The 18,838-nt window shown below is 44.2% G+C and overlaps 1 protein-coding gene across 7 annotated transcripts in view; it reads right to left on the bottom strand.

The window, feature by feature from the left end:
* Nucleotides 1-18,838, bottom strand: part of CSGALNACT1 (chondroitin sulfate N-acetylgalactosaminyltransferase 1) — a 365,212-nt gene that overhangs the window by 102,929 nt on the left and 243,445 nt on the right. For 5 of the 7 annotated variants that reach the window (XM_017867278.1, XM_017867277.1, XM_017867275.1 and 2 more), the window contains one exon: nt 3,956-4,885. In XM_017867278.1, the coding sequence (XP_017722767.1) occupies nt 3,956-4,589 (634 nt within the window). In that variant the 5' untranslated portion in view covers nt 4,590-4,885. Of the gene's footprint in view, nt 1-3,955; nt 4,886-13,754; nt 13,934-14,034; nt 14,057-18,838 lie in introns of those variants that run through there. The other 2 variants (XM_017867282.1, XM_017867280.1) reach the window with 2 other exon arrangements.

Consider the following 18,838-nt stretch of genomic DNA (forward strand, 5'->3'; position numbering starts at 1 on the left):
CGGAGTCTCGCTCTGTCGCCCAGGCTGGAGTGCAGTGGCCGGATCTCAGCTCACTGCAAGCTCCGCCTCCCAGGTTTACGCCATTCTCCTGCCTCAGCCTCCCGAGTAGCTGGGACTACAGGCGCCCGCCACCTCGCCCGGCTAGTTTTTGTATTTTTAGTAGAGACGGGGTTTCACAGTGTTAGCCAGGATGGTCTCGATCTCCTGACCTCGTGATCCGCCCGTCTCGGCCTCCCAAAGTGCTGGGATTACAGGCTTGAGCCACCGCGCCCGGCCCTCTTTTACTCTTTTACATAGGCCTTAATTCCTTATATATATGAGAGAGGAGCCCTCATGGCCTAATAATCATCTTTTAAAGGCCCTAACGCTTAATGCTATCACATTGGCAACATCTGAATTTTGGAGGGGACACATTCAAAGCATAGCACCCCCAAAGCCTTCCCTTTCCTGTGGAACATAGCTTAGGTTCCATCTCATCTCATAATCAAGCCTTTTGCATCTGGCCCTCTCTCACCACACTACTAACCCTGCAGAGGCTGGAGGAGGATGAGCCACACAGGCTGGTGACAGAAAAGCAAAGCCATGGAGATGGTAGACACAAATGCCTCACATAGGAGTCACATTATCAGATGTTTGGGTTGTGAAAGAGCATTTGGAAAGCTAATTCGTTTGACGGGATGATGTCAAACTTATGTCCAAGGGATCTATTTAAAAACAGGAAATCAGAGCCAAAATATGTGCCACTTAGATATCAGGATTAGTTTGCATATCCTATCCTGAAGGAATAACTAAACCACAAACAGAAAAAGGGATTTTCTGTGTACTTGAGATAAACAGTGAAGCACAGGATTTGATCCCATCTCTACTCTCACTTCTCTTCCCAGATGGTTGTAAAAAATTAGTGTGCTTATGTAAGAATCCAACACAAAAATCAGTGCCAATGGAACATCTGGGGAAAGGGAAAAAAAGAGACAAAACTCACTTCCTCTGTGTTTTGAGGATAGATAATAATGAAATAAATATAGATAAATTAGACATCTGTGTGTTATTTTCCCTCTGCAAGCTTCACAGAACTGTAGAAAGTGGCCACAGAGAGACCAGACCTTATAAGTAACGTATCTGATTCCTCCCTTTTATAGAGGAGGATACCAAAGGGAAGGTGGCTTGTCCTGCCTGGATCACCCGGCAGGCTTAATGGCAGAGTATCTCTGAGAGATGGTTGTTTGGCAAAGCTATGGAGAAAAGCTTTGTATTTTGCAGGCGAGAGAGACCAGAACGCTGGGCTGGGTAGGGCCACAGAGGACATATATGTTAAGTCTTTTGTTGACAGATTAGGGAACTGAGTCTCAAGGAGCTTAAGGGTCTTGGTCAAAATCATAGCTTCCCAAGCTCGCGTCATCATGCCATTTCTCTCACAATTAGCCTTCAGTTTTATATAACTAGGATCATCTGCAAGCATGCCTTGGACTTTTCTTGTTATTTTTTAAATACAAAGAATCCCCATCTTGGTCATACTACTCTAGGGTTCAGCAAATTTGTTCTTCGTTTGGAACTCTCAAAGTGTGGAGAACCCCCGTTTCTAACCAAGTTTTCCCATGAACTTTTGAGAAATTGCTTCAACTTTGGATTACTGAAACCCAAAACCTCAAATCACTCTAAGGTTAGGAACCCAAAGAAGTTATTTTAAAGATAAATTTCACCCTTATAAAGTCCTGCCACTTGCTGTAGCTCATTACAGAAGACAAACCTCAAACGAGACCTTTCCATTCCCTTCTTTCTCCTTAACTAGGTATGGATCAAAGAACTGTGAACCAGGATTGAAAAGGTCCCCAAATGTAATTCAGTCCGATCACCTCTCTGAAGTTGGATCATCATTTATAACCTCCTGGCCAAATGGTCACCCAGTTGATGATAGAATTCTTGTAGTGCCAGGAATCCCACTTTGTTCTGAAACATCACTATTCTCAAAGCTATTCCTTATACTGCACTTAATTCTATCACCCCTGCAGTTTCCTCTGACCTGTAGAATCTTTCGCAAGGCCCTGCTTCCTGTGACTATAAGATTGCCTCCACAATCTCGTGTTATTGATAACATTGTTCAAAATGAAATAAACTCCTTATGATAGTGCAGTCTCTATAAATATATTGCAAGTGTTTGCTTTTATTTACTCATCAGACAAAAACAGTTGACTAGACTTTCACCAAATATGGAAGACACATATGGATTGATCTGCCTTAAAAAAATCTGAGAGTTGCCCATGAAATCAACATTGAGTAACTATGATGTCACTGTCTCTAAAAGAAGGTCAGCCAAGCCTCAGAGCAAATATACTCAGGGGCAAGAGGCTGGCGTCACTGCTGATTGAGAAAGATAGACCTTATGTTTTAAACTACTGTGCACAGAATAGCAGATAGATTTCAAATATGAATGCAGATTGAACATCACAAGGTCACACATTCCAAATTGCAGACGCTGATTTGCAATCAAGTTCTTTTGAAATTGCTCTGTATATGGGCAGTTCTATGTAGCACACCCCAGGGAGGATGACAACCAGGATCTTTTTTTAATGATGTTTAATGATTTTCCCTGGGGGTTGGCTAGCAAACTAATACACATGGAAATGCTTTATAAACTGTAAAGTACTATAAAATGTGATGTTGCACCATCATCATTCTATTTTGAACTCTTACTGTGTGCTTACCACGTGCTTATACTGTCAAATGTCCTGAACATTCTAGACATTTTTACTATTTCATATAAATGAGGTTTTTTTTTGTTTTGTTTTGTTTTTTATCTCACACCACACCAAAGGCGATCTTGTAAAAGGTTTCTTTACCTGGCTCTAGGCATATAAAAACTGATGATACACTAAAATTGCAACAATTTATGGTTCACATATCAGGTCTAAAAAAGCATAAAAGAAGAAAGTGTCCAAATAACACAGGCATAAACAGCAGCAGGAGGGTTTTTGATTTGATGAAAGACAGTCAGTTTTGCCTGTAGGCCCGTGAGACAGTGGTTGTATAACCAAAGTAGGGAGTAGGGTTAGGTGGACACAGCTATATTTCTGGGTAAGGAGTAGGGTTAGGTGGACACAGCTATATTTCTGGGCAAGATGAATTGTATTCTATTCAGAAATGGGGAAAGACTAGATGCCCTTGAGGCTACTTCTTTTCCCAAATTATTAGTTGATTTTTGAACCAGTAACAATAGATAAGAAGACACTAACTTCCAAGAAACTGGACAAGGCTGTCTTCTAAAATTAGAGACAAACACAAATTAACACTAGGCTGTCCTGCACCCATGTAAAAAAGATGAGCCATCATCTCACTAGTTTCCATGTGCTTTGACAATCTGTACAATATAACGTAGAGGTTAAGGAGACGGACTCTGGAGTTAAGACTTCCAGGGTTCAAATCCTGGTTCTGTCACTTGTTAGCTAAGCAACTTTAGGTATTTAATTAATTAAACTACACCTCCATTTCCTCATTCCCTAATGGGGTCTTTACAAGGGAAAAGAGTAAGTGTGGCTGGCACAATGTAAGTGCAATAACATGTGCTTGTTATTATTCTGTTCATGGGCTTGCTAACCAAGTCCAGTTACTAGAAGTGCCTGTGAGAAGGGCTAAAATAAAAATGCCGTCATATTTTATGTGGGTTTCAAAGTTTTATGTTTATCTATTTTAAAAATGAAAGCAAGAAGTTCTACCTTCTTCTGCCAAGGAACAATGAAACTGTCCACTCAATGACTGTGGTTTCCATGAGAAAGTAAGTGGAAACAGATGTTTCTGAAAAATATAAAACCATGCCGTACCTTTTGGTGTTACACACATAAAACTTTCCACCAGCCATCCCAGAGCCAGCTGCCAGCCTCCTGCAGCTGGAACCTGCCTGGGTGCCAGGACTCCCCAATTCCTTTTCTTCTCCTTTCCCCCCAGTTCACAAAATGCTAACCTTCTATGAAATCAGAGGCTGTGTAAGGACGGTGATTGGGGCTGTTCTCTGCAGGATTGTTCAGGGTCTCCAAGGCTGATTCAATGGCTTCCACCAACTCATCCCGCTTGTCCTTCCTCACGGGCTTCTCCTCGGGGTGGCGGGTAAGGCCAGTCTCCAGCTGGTACACCTTCTGTAGAGTAAAGCTATCAAAAGGCACTGCTGCATACTCCGTGGCCAGCTTGACACCAGCATGCACCTCTGCCTTGTCCACCTGCGAGTGCAGGAAGGCCAGGAGGTCGGCCTGGGTTTTCTCTGGGGGGCTCCTGTCCAGCCCCAGGCCAGCAGCATCGCTGGCTTGGTACTGCCCGTTCCTGAGCTGCTCACTCCTCTCCTGCAGCTCCTCCTTGAGCTGCGCGATCTGCCGCTTCAGGCTGCTTACGTAGTTGCGGTGCTGCTCCTCCCACTCCTGCAGGACGGCCTGGTACCCCTCCTTCCCCGTGGGGCTGTTGGCCCTGGGCAGTGCCAGCTGCTCGTCATCACCTTTTGGGGTGCAGGCCAACATGTACAGGACAGAGATGGCACAGCAGAGGAGCACCAGCAAAACCACCACCCGGGAAATCCACGCAAGCAGCCCCCGGCGAACCATCATCATTCAGGAATCAGCCATGCGTCCAGAACCGGTGGCATCCCTGGAAGCCAGGGTCCCCACGGAAGGGCTTCCCTGGGCTAGACCACAGGAAGCATGCTTTTGGGGTCCCCAGAGCTGCTTGCATCCATTTCCTTCTAGAATGAGTTCTGCCTCTTGGAATTAACCATCACACAGAGCAGCTTCTCTACTTTTAGAGGATAATCTTCCAGGCAGAAGCAATGACTTAAGTGAAATCTCCAAGTTTTCACCTTCATTCCCATCATAGCCTTTCTGATGTGCAGCCAACAGCAAGAGGGGACCTGGGAAGAAACACAAATGACAGCAACACTTAATCAAGACAACGACTCTGTCATGCTCCCTACGGCAATCAATATCCAACAGATCTCCTGTGAGAGTTATGGAAAATGCCTATGATAGATGATTAAGTATTGTTAAATGTGTATAAATCAGAACACAAATGCGCATCTGCAGTGTAATGCAAATAAGCAACAAAGGACACAGAAAAAAAGATTGAAAGGAAAATGGCAAAATGTGAACAATAATTCTCTCCAGATGGAAAGATTACGAGTCATCTTTCTGCTTCCATTTTTCTGTATCTTGTAATTTCTGCCTAGTGGCACACGTTCTAATGGTTAAAGGGAGAAAAGCAAAAATGTTAATGACATTGGAGTTACCAGCAGGGGACTACTTGGTCAGAGCCTGTGCTGTGTTTGTTTGGCCCCTCCAGGTCTTATGCTAAAATGTGACCCCCAGTGTTGGGAGGTGGGGCCTGGTGGGAGGTGCCTGGATCATGGGGGTGGATCCCTCAGGCATGGCTTGGTGCCATTCTTGCTGGAGTGAGTTGGCACTCTTAGCTCCCATGAGAACTTGTTGAAAAGAGCCTGGCGCTTTGTCTCTCTCTATCCCCACTCCCTCCTGCTCCCACCATATAATGCCTGCTGCCTGTCACCTTCTACCATGAGTGGAAGCAGCCTGAGGCTCTCGTCAGAAGCAGATGCTGGCGCCGTGCTTCCTGTACAGCCTGCGGAACTGCAAGCCAGATAAACCTCTTTTCTTTGTAAGTTACGTAGCTTCAGGTATTCCTTTAGAGCGGCAAGAACGAACTAAGCCTGCCAGCAGGGGTGGATGCAGCCAGGTGAGTCCACATGCGTTCACCTGTGTGCACTCACTCTGAGCAGGCCTGAAAGGGGATCAACATGGTTCCAAGCTTTCTGCTGAGGAACTGGGGAAGCATCCAGAGGTTCAAATATACAAATAATAAATGTGGACAGTAACACATCCAGAAGGGATCAGGAGACAGTGGTTCCAGCTAACTCTTCGATTCTGCTTGCAGACAAGAGAAGATGAATTTATCATAGAAGAGATGAGGTTGGGAGAAGAAGAGAGATCAGAATCAGAAATACTGTCCTGTTGGGACCCAAATCCCAGTTATATCTCTGCTCCAGTGTCTGTGAGGAATTCTGTGTCCTGATTCTTCATAAGAAATACTCAGACAGGTCCCAGGACCTTTCACACACTCTGCACCTCAACTTTCAATCTCGATAAATGAGAAGCCAGTCTGACTGCCTTCTTCATTTCCCCCTGGGGTCACCCTTCCTCATCCTCCACTCATCATGGACATTTCCACAGCACACTCCTTTTCAGATGTGCTCCTTCCTTAATCCCTTTTCCTTGTCTTCCTCTACCCATCTTAGCCAGATAAACAAAAAAAGAATGATTAATGGAAAATAAACAGAATAGAACTTCTTGTCTGGAGATATTTAAATGAAACCTTCCTATATGCATCTTTCTTTTTTTTTTTTTTTTTTTTTTTTTTTTTTTTTTTTTTTTTTTTTTTACAGAATGTCCTCCTTTTTTTTTTTTGTTTGTCGAGACAGAGTCTCGCTCTTTTGTCAGGCTGGAATGTAGTCGCGTGATCTTGGCTCACTGCAACCCCTGCCTCCTGCCTCCTGGTCAAGCAATTCCCCTGCCTGAGGACCTCCTGAGTACTTGGGGATTACAGGCACACATCACCGCGGATGCCGCAGGGCTAATGTTTTTTTGTATTTTAGTAGGAGATGGGGTTCACCCATGATTGGCAGGATGGTCTCCCAATCTCCTAACCTCGGATCCACCCGCCTTGGCCTCCCAAAAGTGGCTGGATTACATGTGTGAGGCACTGTGCCCAGGCCCTCGCTATTGCATCTTTCTATATCACTTCACTCACAAACAAGCTCCCTGAGGGTATCATGCTTTTGCCATTTTATAAAAACTTGTCATTTTAAGTAATCCTCATAATTAAATTATTCTTTATATAGTCTTCACCCAACTCAGAAAGCCAGATTCTGGGCCCAAAATCATCTCATTTACTGGTAGCCTAGCCCATTTACCAATGAGAAGAAGAGCCCAGCCCAGTCAATTCGCACATTCAGGACCCTTGGGAGAAAAGAGAGAAATGTTCCTCTCAAAGACAGAATGTTAACAACCTCCTTGACTTTACCTGAATATTCACTTGCCACGCACTATGTCTACACAACAATTCCTCTTCTATTACTGAGGAGAAGTGCCTCGTAGTGATATCACTATGCTATCAAAATAGTTTATTTCTCAACTTTTCTGAGAAATTCAACACTTAACATTCTAATATTTCCTTTGGCCCAAGGATCCTCTCTACTGTAATTTAAAACAACACACAGTTATTAGTGCTAGGTTTAAAGTGCATGTTTAGCCCTGGAAGCCTTTTCCATCTGATGAAAATCTTGGGATTTGTATAATTACTATAATTCTGTGATTGAAAACAGCTCAGCTTTGGTGTTCAGGCACCTTGCTGTTTCTAATGAAGTCTCTCAGATAAACTCATTATATCCAAGTATTAAATTACCAGTGAAGACATGTTATCATGCTATTCTGCCACTTTCAAGACTCCTACTTTAAATACGTTGTCATTAAAGACAAAACAAGCAAATCAAAAAACAAAATTGGAATAGTCAACACATTTTGTTGTGTTCTAGAAACTTAAATTATGTAGTTTTCTGAGTTTTCTAATAAAATTGTTGTATTTGCATAAAGATGAAAATCATGTTGGTTAACTGAATGCCATTTCAAAACTAAATCTGTGATTTGAAAATTTAAAACTAGAGTATCTTTTGTTCTGTTCTATAATTTTCTTCAAGATCTAGTTTGGCTTTTGAAATTCACTAGCATAAATTTCAAACTTATTTGGTATTCCACTCTTTGGACAAAAGGAGCAAAAGTGGAAAAGGCAGATTTTTAGGAAGAATGGGCATTTTTTATAGAAATAACAAAAAGCGGTAAGAATTGTCACCAAAGAGGCAGTGATCAATTTTTCCTTTGAAATGCCAGAAGTAGGTAACACATGTCGGAAACAAAACTCCATTCTTTAACAGACAAAATATTTCTGAATTGTTCCAGCAATCTCATCTGTAATCAAAAGCTTAACAACTGGTTATACTGAAGAGGCTGGGAGTATCTGCTTCCTGAAGTCAGGAGAGGATTTTATCCTTCAGATTCTTGCTTCTATAAAGACTTTAGGCTTTTCCTTCGGTAGCACAAAACATCATTTTTAAAAGTGGGTGCTGGCCAGGCGCGGTGGCTCACACCTGTAATCCCAACACTTTGGGAGGCCAAGATGGGTGGATCACTTGAGTTCAGGAGTTCAAGACCAGCCCGGCCAACACGGCAAAACCCCGCCTTTACTAAAAATACAAAAATTAGGCATGGTGGTGCACACGGCGTGTAATCCTAGCTAACGTGGATGTTGAGGCACGAGAATTGCTTCAACCTGGGAGGCGGAGGTTGCAGTGAGCTGAGATTGCACCACTGCACTCCAGCCTGGACAACAGTGCAAGACTCTGTCTCAAAAAAAAAAAAACAAAAACAAAATGGATGTCACCTTACCACCTCTGCCACCTTCATGAAAAACCACCTTGATAAGACATAACTGGACCAATATATACCTAAGCAACAAAAGCTCTGTGCAATCTCCTTCTCTTAGCAGCAGTGGGAGAATTGAAGAGCTAACATTTATGTGTTTACAGACTTGTAGATGGAAACCACCGTGTAATTACCAAGCACTACTAGAAGTTAGAGATGACAGGGAAAACACAGCTTCATGTGATCACAGCAGCAATGAGCTACTATTTTAAGAAGTTAGGAAGGCACCCAAATTTTTAGACCAGCTCAATCTCTTGGGGGTGGCTGCAGGATGGAGAGAGTAGGGAGAAACGAGTCCCTGTCAACAACAAATTTTAGGACCGTTGGAAGAAGGGAGATGCATATTCCCGGGTTATTTATTTTTAACTGTAGAAAATCCTTGTGCTCATCAGGTTTATTGACTCTGCCATTTTTAAATGTTCATCCTTACGAACTGTTTTGCCTAATACTTTCCTATCCCTGGCCAAACCCCCAGTGATGGATCTGTGATGCATCATTTCTGAAACTGTGGATTTATTGATTTGAATGAAGGAGATATCCAAGCGCAATGCCTTGCCTACCATTCTTACAATCTCTGGGCAACAAAACAACGGGAGAAGGCTTCTTTGTGGTCTTCTGTGAAGGCAAAACACTCCGGCAGAGCGATGCTTTTAGGGCTCACTCCGATCTGAGACCCAGAAACAACCTCCAAATAACATAGCAATGGCCAAATAATAGATGACAGTCTTAGTCCACTCTATCTAGGATTCTGTCTTTATTCATCCATACAACAAATAGGCATTAAGCACCTAGTATGTTCAACACTGTATAAAAAGTTACAGGGGATGAAAAGGTGAACCAAGAACAAATCCTAACCTCAACAAACTTACTAGCTTGTAGAGGAACTGATGTCTTCTCAGATAACTATAATTTGAGCCCCAAACGGACAAATACCATTAAAATAGGTATGAAGTGTTAATGTCATGTTCCCACCGACCAAATGTATGGGTGAGGAGTGGGAGATGGGAGGAGTCGAAAAGTACAACCATAATACATTTTAAAATGACAAAAGTTTAAGATAAACGTTATGTGCCATCAATATTTGTCAAGATAAGATATCCAAGTAGTTACAGGTACCGTTTACCATTTCATCTCGGAAGGTAAAACGAAGGCAGCCAGGTTTGTTTCACAGCCTAAGACTTAACCCAAATGTGGCCAGTACATACCGGGATTTCTATGACTAGGACAGAAGGTGCTCTTAGTTTGGGTGTAAGCATTTCACTCTGCAGATTTCAGTGAACATTTTGGTCACGAGAGCTGTGTACTCTGCCAAGATATGCCTAGTAATGTCCACAAGAAGCTCATAAATCAAGAAAGACTCAAGGACAAGCCCTGCTGATGAAATGCTGTCAGGGTCAGCAGCATGCAGAAAGGATGGTGGCTTCCTCGCGAGGCCAGGGCAGGCAGCACTACATGTTACAATGACAGGCCTTGTAAGTGATAAAGGAAACTATTCAAGGAGTGGCAATAAATTCTGCAAGACATCTCCACCCCATGTGCAGACACAGCCAAAAGGCTTGATGGAGAAAAAAAACAAGCAGTGTCTATGGGGTCAGGAAGCGGTAGACCAAAGCCCTAACACCACAGTGTGAGTCTATTCCACTTGGGCACATACAATCAGCTCTTTGACAGCAAGGGCACAGACTAACCTTCAGTCAAAGGATTAGCTGTACCAACAGAATATAAACTCGAGTCATATCTCTCGGATAAACATACCATCCTGGATGTGTGTGGAAAGGATTCTTATTCAGAGTTTTCAAATGCTCTCAAAAAATGGATATAAAGTTAGCACTGTAAACTTTATTTGAACATATGGCTTCATTTAGAATTCCCGCTACACCAACTGAATTCCTGTAGGCAGGGTGTGGTAGCCAAGTTCCAAGATGGTCCTCAATGGTCTCTGCCTCCTGGTATTCATACCACTGTGTGTTCACTCTCACACTGTACTGGGAGCTTGATGTGAGTGACTGTGTTAGTCTGTTCTCACACTGCTATAAATAACTACCTGAGACTGGGTAATTTATAAAGAAAAGAGGTTTAATTGACTCACAGTTCCATAGCTGTGCAGGAGGCATGGCTGGGGAGGCCTCAGGAAACTTACAATCATGGTGGAAGGGAAAGCAAGTGTATCTTCACATGGCAGCAGAAGACAGAGTGAAGGGGGAAGTGCTACACACTTTTAAACAACCAGATCTTGCGAGAACTCACTCACTGTGATGAGAACAGCAAGTGGGAAATCTGCCCCCGTGATCCAATCATCTCCCACCAGGTCCCTCCCCCAACACTGGGGATTACAATTCAAAACGAGATTTGGGTGGGGACACAGAGTCAAACCATATCAGTGACCAACAAATATGGCAGAAGAAGTGGTATGGCGTTTGTGAGATTAAGTTGTAAAAGGCTGCAGCTTCTGTCTTGGGTGCCCTCTCTCCCAAGCAAGCTGCTATGTTGTGAGCAGCCCTGTGGAGGGACACATGGATGAGGAACTAAAGCCTCCAGCTAACCAATGCCTAGCAAGGAACAGAGGCAGGCCTGCCACCAACCCCCTGAAAGAGCTTGAAAGCGGGTTCTGCAGCCACAGTTAATGCCTAAGATGACTGCAACCAGAGAGCTTGATTGCAACCCTGAACCAAAACTATCCAGCTAAGCTCCTTCTGGACTCCCGACCCTAAGACCTTGTGAGATAATAAATGTTTGTTACTTTAAGTTTGGGGATAATTTGTTACATTCCAACAGATAGATAACTAATTCACAGGGCCACAGACTTCAGATTTACATAAAAATGCTATCTCTCTACCACACACTATTTTTCATTTTATAAAATGTTTTAATATGCCTTATCTCCTATGATGCAATAATCTTGTGACAGCAGAAATACATTACTGTAATCACTTCTCAGTTTGAGAAAATAAGGGTTAGAGAAGTCACATGACTCATCTAAAACCACACAACCTGCAAGCTATAGAAATGGGACTCAAACCCATCCTTGAAGCCCAATATGCTTTCTACCAAAGCCCTCTAAGATTTTGTTCTTGAACAATGGTCATGAATCCAAAAATTGTTTTTTTTTTTTTTTTTTTTAAAGTGTCAGGGACTTCAGGAAATCTGTAAAGTTAAAATGTAATTACGTTTTAGAGGAACCCTGTTTCCAAAAACCAGAGTCAACAATGGTGTGTTGCATAGAAGTAGTTGACTATTACAGCACATGGGCCAAGTTAACTGAGAAGTGGTGAAGCACAGCAGGTCTGCCTTCCCTCCAGTCATTGTCTTTACAGCCAATGGAAGCACTACCCACCAAGTTACTTAAGCCAGAAGCAGGAAAACCACCCCCAGTCCTTCCTTCTCCATCATCTGCCATTGACTTATCACCACGTGAACATGATTCCTCTTCCAGAAGTATCTCAAATCAGTTCTCGCATCTCTACCTCCACCACCATCCTACTCAAGGCTCCATCATCTCCTATCCAGACTATGCACTAGACACTGAATATTAGAGGTGGGTGGAGGCACCCAGGACATTGGAGGATGGCGACAATGTGGGACAAAAGAGGACAGCAAAGGTCTTAACATCAAAGGAAAATACTGTAGAACATAGTAGAAGACACACGAAAACCACTACAAGGACTGAAAGACCCTAAAGCTCCGAACTCCTACACCCAGTACATTCTGTTCATAGAATTCTCTCTCTCTCTCTCTCTCTCTATATATATATATCTATATCTATATATATATACACATATATATTGCCATCTGCCTTCTTTTAAAGAAAATGAGTATATACAACCAACACCTACAACTGCTAGAGTCCACAATAATCTATCTCTCGTACACAATTAGTTTAGGGCCTGAGGCACAGTTATGCCATTACTTAATGAAAGAAAAATGTTCTGAGAGATGCATCATCAGGCAATTTTGTTGTTGTGTGAACATCATAGAGTGTACTCTCACAAACCTAGATGGTAGATCTACCGCATACCCGGGCCACATGGTACAGCCTGGTGCTCCCAGGCTACAAACCCCTGCACAGCATGTGGCTCTAATAAATACTGCAGTCAACTGTACCACTCTGGTATTTGTGTATCTAAACATATCTAGACAAAGAAAAGGTACAGTAAAAATATAGTATTATAATTATAGAGCTACCCACACGTATTTGGTCCATTGACAAAATGTTACACATGACATGACTATACTTTTAAAGAAGTCAAAATGACCTGAAAATATGAATGGCTCATCATCTCCCCAAACCACATCCACCCAAAAGTTTCAGAGCAGGGTTTTCAGGTGTCAGAGATCTTTCTGGAATGCAGGTTTCTTTTTTCCATTTAGACTTTCATTAGCATCTATATATGGGCCAAGTGCTTTATCTTCAGCTATGTTCCTGACAGCAACTAAAGCAGATCAGTATTACCGTGTTCGCACTAAGAGGTGCTTGAGCCAAATCCCAGCGAGAGGACAGGGGTCCCACTGGGGAGTCAACAATTAAATGCCAAGAGCTTGGAGCTGGCTGTGAAAGGATCTGAAGCCTTCCTCCCCTACCCCTCCAGTCCTGACACTGAGCTACTTAGCACAGGCACTGGCTCGGGTTTTACACACAGAGCAATCTGCACGGGCAGCTGCCTCGGTGGCCCTAGTAGCTTTACGGCTTTTCCTACTCTTTCCTCAACACTCAAGATCAGCTGTCTCCAAACTTTAATTAAACATGAACAGCACATTCCAGGTAGTCAATGACTTTGGAACAGAGACTACATATATAAATATATTTTAAAATTATATACAGGCCAGGCACAGTGGCTCTCCCGTGTAATCCTAGTGCTTAGGGAGGCTGAGGCAGGCAGATCCCTTGAGGTTAGGAGTTTGATATCAGCCTGGCCAACATGGTGAAACCCCATCTCTACCAAAAAAAAAAAAAAAAAAAAATTGCAAAAGAGAATTAGCCCGGCGTGGTGGCTCATGCCTGTAGTCCCAGCTGCTTGGGAGGCTGAGGAAGGAAAAATCACTTGAACCTGGGAGGTGGAGTTTGCAGTGAGCTGAGATCACTGCACTGCACTCCAGCCTGCACAACAGAGCAAAACTCTCTCTCCAAAAGAAAATAAAAATAAAATATTATATACAAGCTTTATAATACAACATTATGTATTTACAACATATCTAAAATAATAAAGCACAAAATATTTTTAAATAATATTTTCTCACCCTGATGGACCATCCTGGACCCCACAGAGACGTAGCTCCAGGTTTGCAGTAGTTGATCTTCTGACTGCATTACAAGCGTCCTTGGGACAGGGCTGATTCCAGGGCCCCAGTGCCAGGATAACGCCTTGATCCCCCATTCATTTGGGAACCCAGCCTCAGACTGCCTTTCCTGCGTCTGGACCCCACTGTCTCTATCTCAGGGTCCCCAGCACCTGCTGTCAGGCCATGTGACCAAACTGCCCAGGACTCCACCCAGAACCCACTTCCCTTCCTTCCTCACCCAAAAGACTTAGGCTCAGCCTTCAAGATGCTCCTCGAGTCTTCCCTGTGAGGTCCCCTTATCTCCAGGCCCAGAGAGCATGTTCTCCAGGGACCAGCACTGACCCAGCCCAGGAGAACGGGCTGGTAGATGACTTCGCAGCCAGGAATTCCCTAGTTGGGAGGGACCCTCCACCGCCTCAGCTCCTCGTTGGTCTTTTAAAAGAATTCTGATTCAATTTCCCTGCTTTGAAACAGAAAAAGGGAAATGTGGCAAAAAGAAACTGGCACCTGCTAGTCAGAAAATGAAAGCACACTGATCACAACCACAAGCACCAAAAGGCCAAGAAAGAGACCCAAGTCCTCTTTTGTTTTATTTTGATTTTTAATTTGCTGGCAAACCTTTACAAAGGTGGCTTGATTGAGAGGGGCTTCCTGTCTACGCCAGACCTTCTAGTCTCATTCCTTGCAACCACCACCCTTGTTTCAGGAAGATCTAAGGCAGGTAGTTGGCATGGGTGGTGGTCATGGACCCCAGAGGATGCAATGAGGGCAGGACACTGGCATAAGAAGATGCTACTCAAGTCAGGTGTGCAGAATAAAGACCCTCCTTCCAGCTGTAAGTTGTCTCAAGCACACCTGCGGGGCTGAGTCAGCTGCCAAACTCTGCAGAGAGACCTGCCTCCCAGAGTCCTTTGGGGCTCTTGGGGCTGGTTCTCACCCCAAACTGAGAACTGCATGAAACCAGCCTTCCAACATCCTCCCCTTGTTCACAATTACAAGTACTTAACAAGCATTTACTTTGGGGCCAGACATCATACTAAGTACTTTACAAATATCTCATTTAATCCTCACAACAATCCTATGAGCTACATCTTATTATCCCCATTAAAGAAACAGAAACTGAGGCTTCAAGCAATGAAGTAACTTGCCCCAGATGCTCAGCGGGCAAGTAGCAGAGCCCAGCTTCAAACCCAGCTCCATCTGATTCTTACCCACTAGACCATATTGTTCAACCCCCTTCATAATCCTGAACTGCTTGCTGAGAACTGCTCCTCATTCTACACCCAACATGTCCAATTTTTCTTGTTTCTGAACTCAAATATTATTATGAACTTGCCTGGCCCCTCAAACATGGCATGAATCACTGCTTCTCTAGTTACAATGTTTTGTACCCCCATGTAGCTGTCATTTGTGTTTACACATCTCTTAACAGCTAGGCAAACTCACACGATCCTAACAAATAATCCCCATCCCAGCATGCCCAGTGTGAGCCTTGCTCTGTCCCTGCAACCGGGGCCAGGCAGAATATCTTTGCAACATTCAGGTGTTTCTAAGCAACTCCACCAGACCCTCCAGCCATGTGGCCTCCACAGACCAGGCTCTGGGCAGGCTGGAGGAATGTCACCCATTACTCCTTGGGCCTGGCCCTTGGGCTTCCATGATGGGAGCCCCCAGGAGGGGTGAGATGCTGGAAGTGGCTGCTTTCTGGGGATCAAAGTGAACACAGTGACCCCGGCAGTCCCAGCAGCCCAGGAGCTGCCTTCACTCCTGGAGTTTCCATTTCTAGCTGGAATCTACAAGCACAGTTATTTCCTGTTCTCCATTCCCTGTTCAGGCCATGTTATTTCCTGTTCTCCATTCCCTGTTCTGGCCGTGATCCACTGCCCACCTGGAGGGGTGACTGCTTTTTAGTTGAGATGCCTCTAACCTGGTATATGGGTATAAGATGCCAGGAGTTTAAACTTACATATCAAATTTGAAGTATCTCAACTAAAAAGCATCATGGCAAGTAGAATTTTTAAGCAACTAAGAAATGTTCTTTGAAAGAGGGCCAGTCATGGTGACTCACACCTGTAATCCCAGTACTTTGGGAGGCCGAGGTGGGAAGATTACCTGAGGTTGGGAGTCGAAGATCAGCAGCCTAATCAACACAGAGAAAAACTGTCTCTACTAAAAAAACAAAATTAGCTGGGTGTGGTGGCACAGGCCTGTAACCCCAGCTACTCTGAAGGCTGCAGCAGGAGAATCGCCTGAATCCGGGAGGCAGAGGTTGCAGTGAGCCGAGATCGTATCACTGCACTCCAGCCTGGTCAACAAGAGTGAAACTCTATCTCAAAAAAAAAAAAAAAAAAGGAAGAAGAAGAAGAAAAAGAGAACATCTCTAGGTGGTTTAAACTGATGGCTGGCATCACTATGAAAGCCTCTCCTGCCAAACACTGTTTTCATGCTGCTAATAAAGACATGTCTGAGACTGGGTAATTTATAAAGAAAAAGAGGTTTAATGGACTCACAGTTCCACGTGGCTGGGGAGGCCTCACAATCATGGCTGAAGGTGAACAGCTCATCTTACAAGGCAGCAGACAGGAGAGAATGAGAGCCAAGTGAAAGGGGTTTCCCCGATAAAACCATCAGCTCTCCTGAGACTTATTCACTACCATGAGAACAGTATGGGGGAAACCTCCCCCATGATTCAGTTATCTCCCACCAGGTCCCTCCCACAACACATGGGAATTATGGGAGCTACAATTCAAGATGAGATTTGAGTGGAGACACAGCGAAAGGATATCACACTGAGTTCTCTCTTCTTTCCTCTAGAGCACTGCAAAAGTAGATGCCCACGTAATGGCCGTGTATCAAACAGACATCCTCCTGTGCAGGCAGAAACCAGCCCTGGCACTGGGGGAGACTCCAACACTCAGGGAAGTAAGCACCTGGGGAGATCAGGTTCTGAGGTCACATCACACAGCTTTCAGAGAAATGCATGCTGTGAATTAACAAAGACGGGACTAATTTTAAAATGAGCAACGCTCCCCAGCCAAGTACTTTCTGATATAGAAGTTAAGAAGAAATCACGTTGGCAGATAGTAAGGGTATGGGAGTCCTCAGTAAGGCTTTCTTTTAAATGAAAAGCAGTCCCAAATCATTTTCTAACGAAGAGCAGCCTGTAAAGTTGAGCTCCAGATATACATAAGCAAGCTGGGAGTTTGCATGGATGATTAACAGCAGGAACTAAGGACTAGACACGTTCAAGATGGCAGCTCTATCTTCCCTTCTCTTTGTCAGCAACCTGTACTGTAAGGAGCAGACAAAATGGCACCAATCAACTGGAAAGTCTATTTGCATAATAAGATTAGGGTGGGGCCACCAACCTTCCCCACACACTACGTAAACGTCATACCTGATCAAACCAATCTGTGAGCCCTATGTAAATCAGAGACCACCTCCTCAAACCAGACTATAAAATCCTACGCATTCTCTGTCCGTCAGTCCTTTTTCTGCTCTGAGACCCCTTTCTCTGTACAGAGAGCTGTTTCTCTTTCTCTTCCCTTCTGCCTATTAAACCTCTGCTCCTAAACTCCTCATGTGTGTCCATGTCCTCCGTTTTCCTGACACGCCACGAGGAACCCCAGGGTATATACCCCAGACAATGTAGCTGCTTCACTTAGAGCTAAGCCATCAGCACAGGCCTTGAGCAGATTGCAGACAGAGGTGCTGAGTGTAGACATCAGCCACAAGGCGGGGTCAGAGGTGTGAATCACCACACTCTGTGCTGGGAAGGCTAAGGTGGCTCCATTAGCGAAACAGGCTCAATTTTATTTATTTACAGGGAAAAGTAGCACAGAAAGAAGAAAAATGAAGTTCTCTCCTTCCTGATGAAATGATCCTTGTACATCATGAGCAGATAGAAGAGGGGAACTGAGGATGAGAAACAATGTTTACCCAATGCCTTGACCAGGGATGAGGTGTTGGTTTTAAAACATTCTTTAGACAGAGCTATCCAAGAACAAAACATTCTGAAAAGCCCAATTCATTGGAAGATACAGGTAAAAGTGTTCACTCTGAGTTCAAGGTAGTGACCCAGTCCTCTCGGGCAGCCCTGGGGGTGGGGATCTATGAAGTACTGCTGGAGAATCCTTGGACCTTCTCCATCACCTGTTGTCTCACTTAAACCTCATAATAACTTTAATGGCGAGTTGTTGATCCCCATTCTCCAAGACTAGGAAACTGGGATTCAGCAAGACTGGGTGACTTGTCCACACAGCTAGTAGACCCCCATATCCTGAAGCACCACCAAAATGATCTGCTTCAATCGGTCTTACATTGCGCAAAGTAGACAGAACTTCTCAATACATACAGAATTCAACAACACCAGCACAGGGGAAGGCGATGCCCACAGCAGGGCAAAGAGAAAGAGCAGGCAAGTTGAGAAAACATGCAGCAAGGAACCCTGGAAAGAAGACAAAACATCGCCTCCAAAGAGAATCACTGGTGAGAGTTGGAGGTAAGAGTTGGAGGATGCGTGTGACACTCTCCCTTCTCTGCATCTCAGGCTCCCCTGGGTGAGACACTCTGCTTTGGTGCCAAGAGTGACAATCTAGTAATTAAATCTTGTCTTCTTGGGCACCTGCGGTCACCTAATGGCTACTATACGCTCCCTTCTCCCAGGGGTGCCATTCTGGCCTCTCCGCCCCCAATCCTTGGCATCAGTCAGCATGATGGAGAAGCCTGGTCTGCCCCAGGCATCATGGAAGAAGGGAGTCTGTGCAGTGACCTCCCCTTCCCCACCCCCAGCACAGTGGAAACATCCTACACTGAAAGGTGCTGGCACCAACTCTGGTGATGCGGGCACCCGCTCTGGTGAGTACATGGATGTGTTCTATTGGCATGTTCAAGGTGAGACGGGTTAAGAATGAAACTGTTACTTTTAGTTAAGACAAAATAAACAGCCTAACTCCTCTTGGCTCTCCTCTTCCTTCCCCACCCACAAAAAGATATAAGCACACAAATGAGGGGCTTTTTTTTAGAAAGTTGTTATTATAGAA

This window comes from Rhinopithecus bieti, unplaced genomic scaffold (assembly GCF_001698545.2).
Source record: "Rhinopithecus bieti isolate Rb0 unplaced genomic scaffold, ASM169854v2 scaffold_2888, whole genome shotgun sequence".
In the NCBI taxonomy this organism is placed as follows: Eukaryota; Metazoa; Chordata; class Mammalia; order Primates; family Cercopithecidae; genus Rhinopithecus; species Rhinopithecus bieti.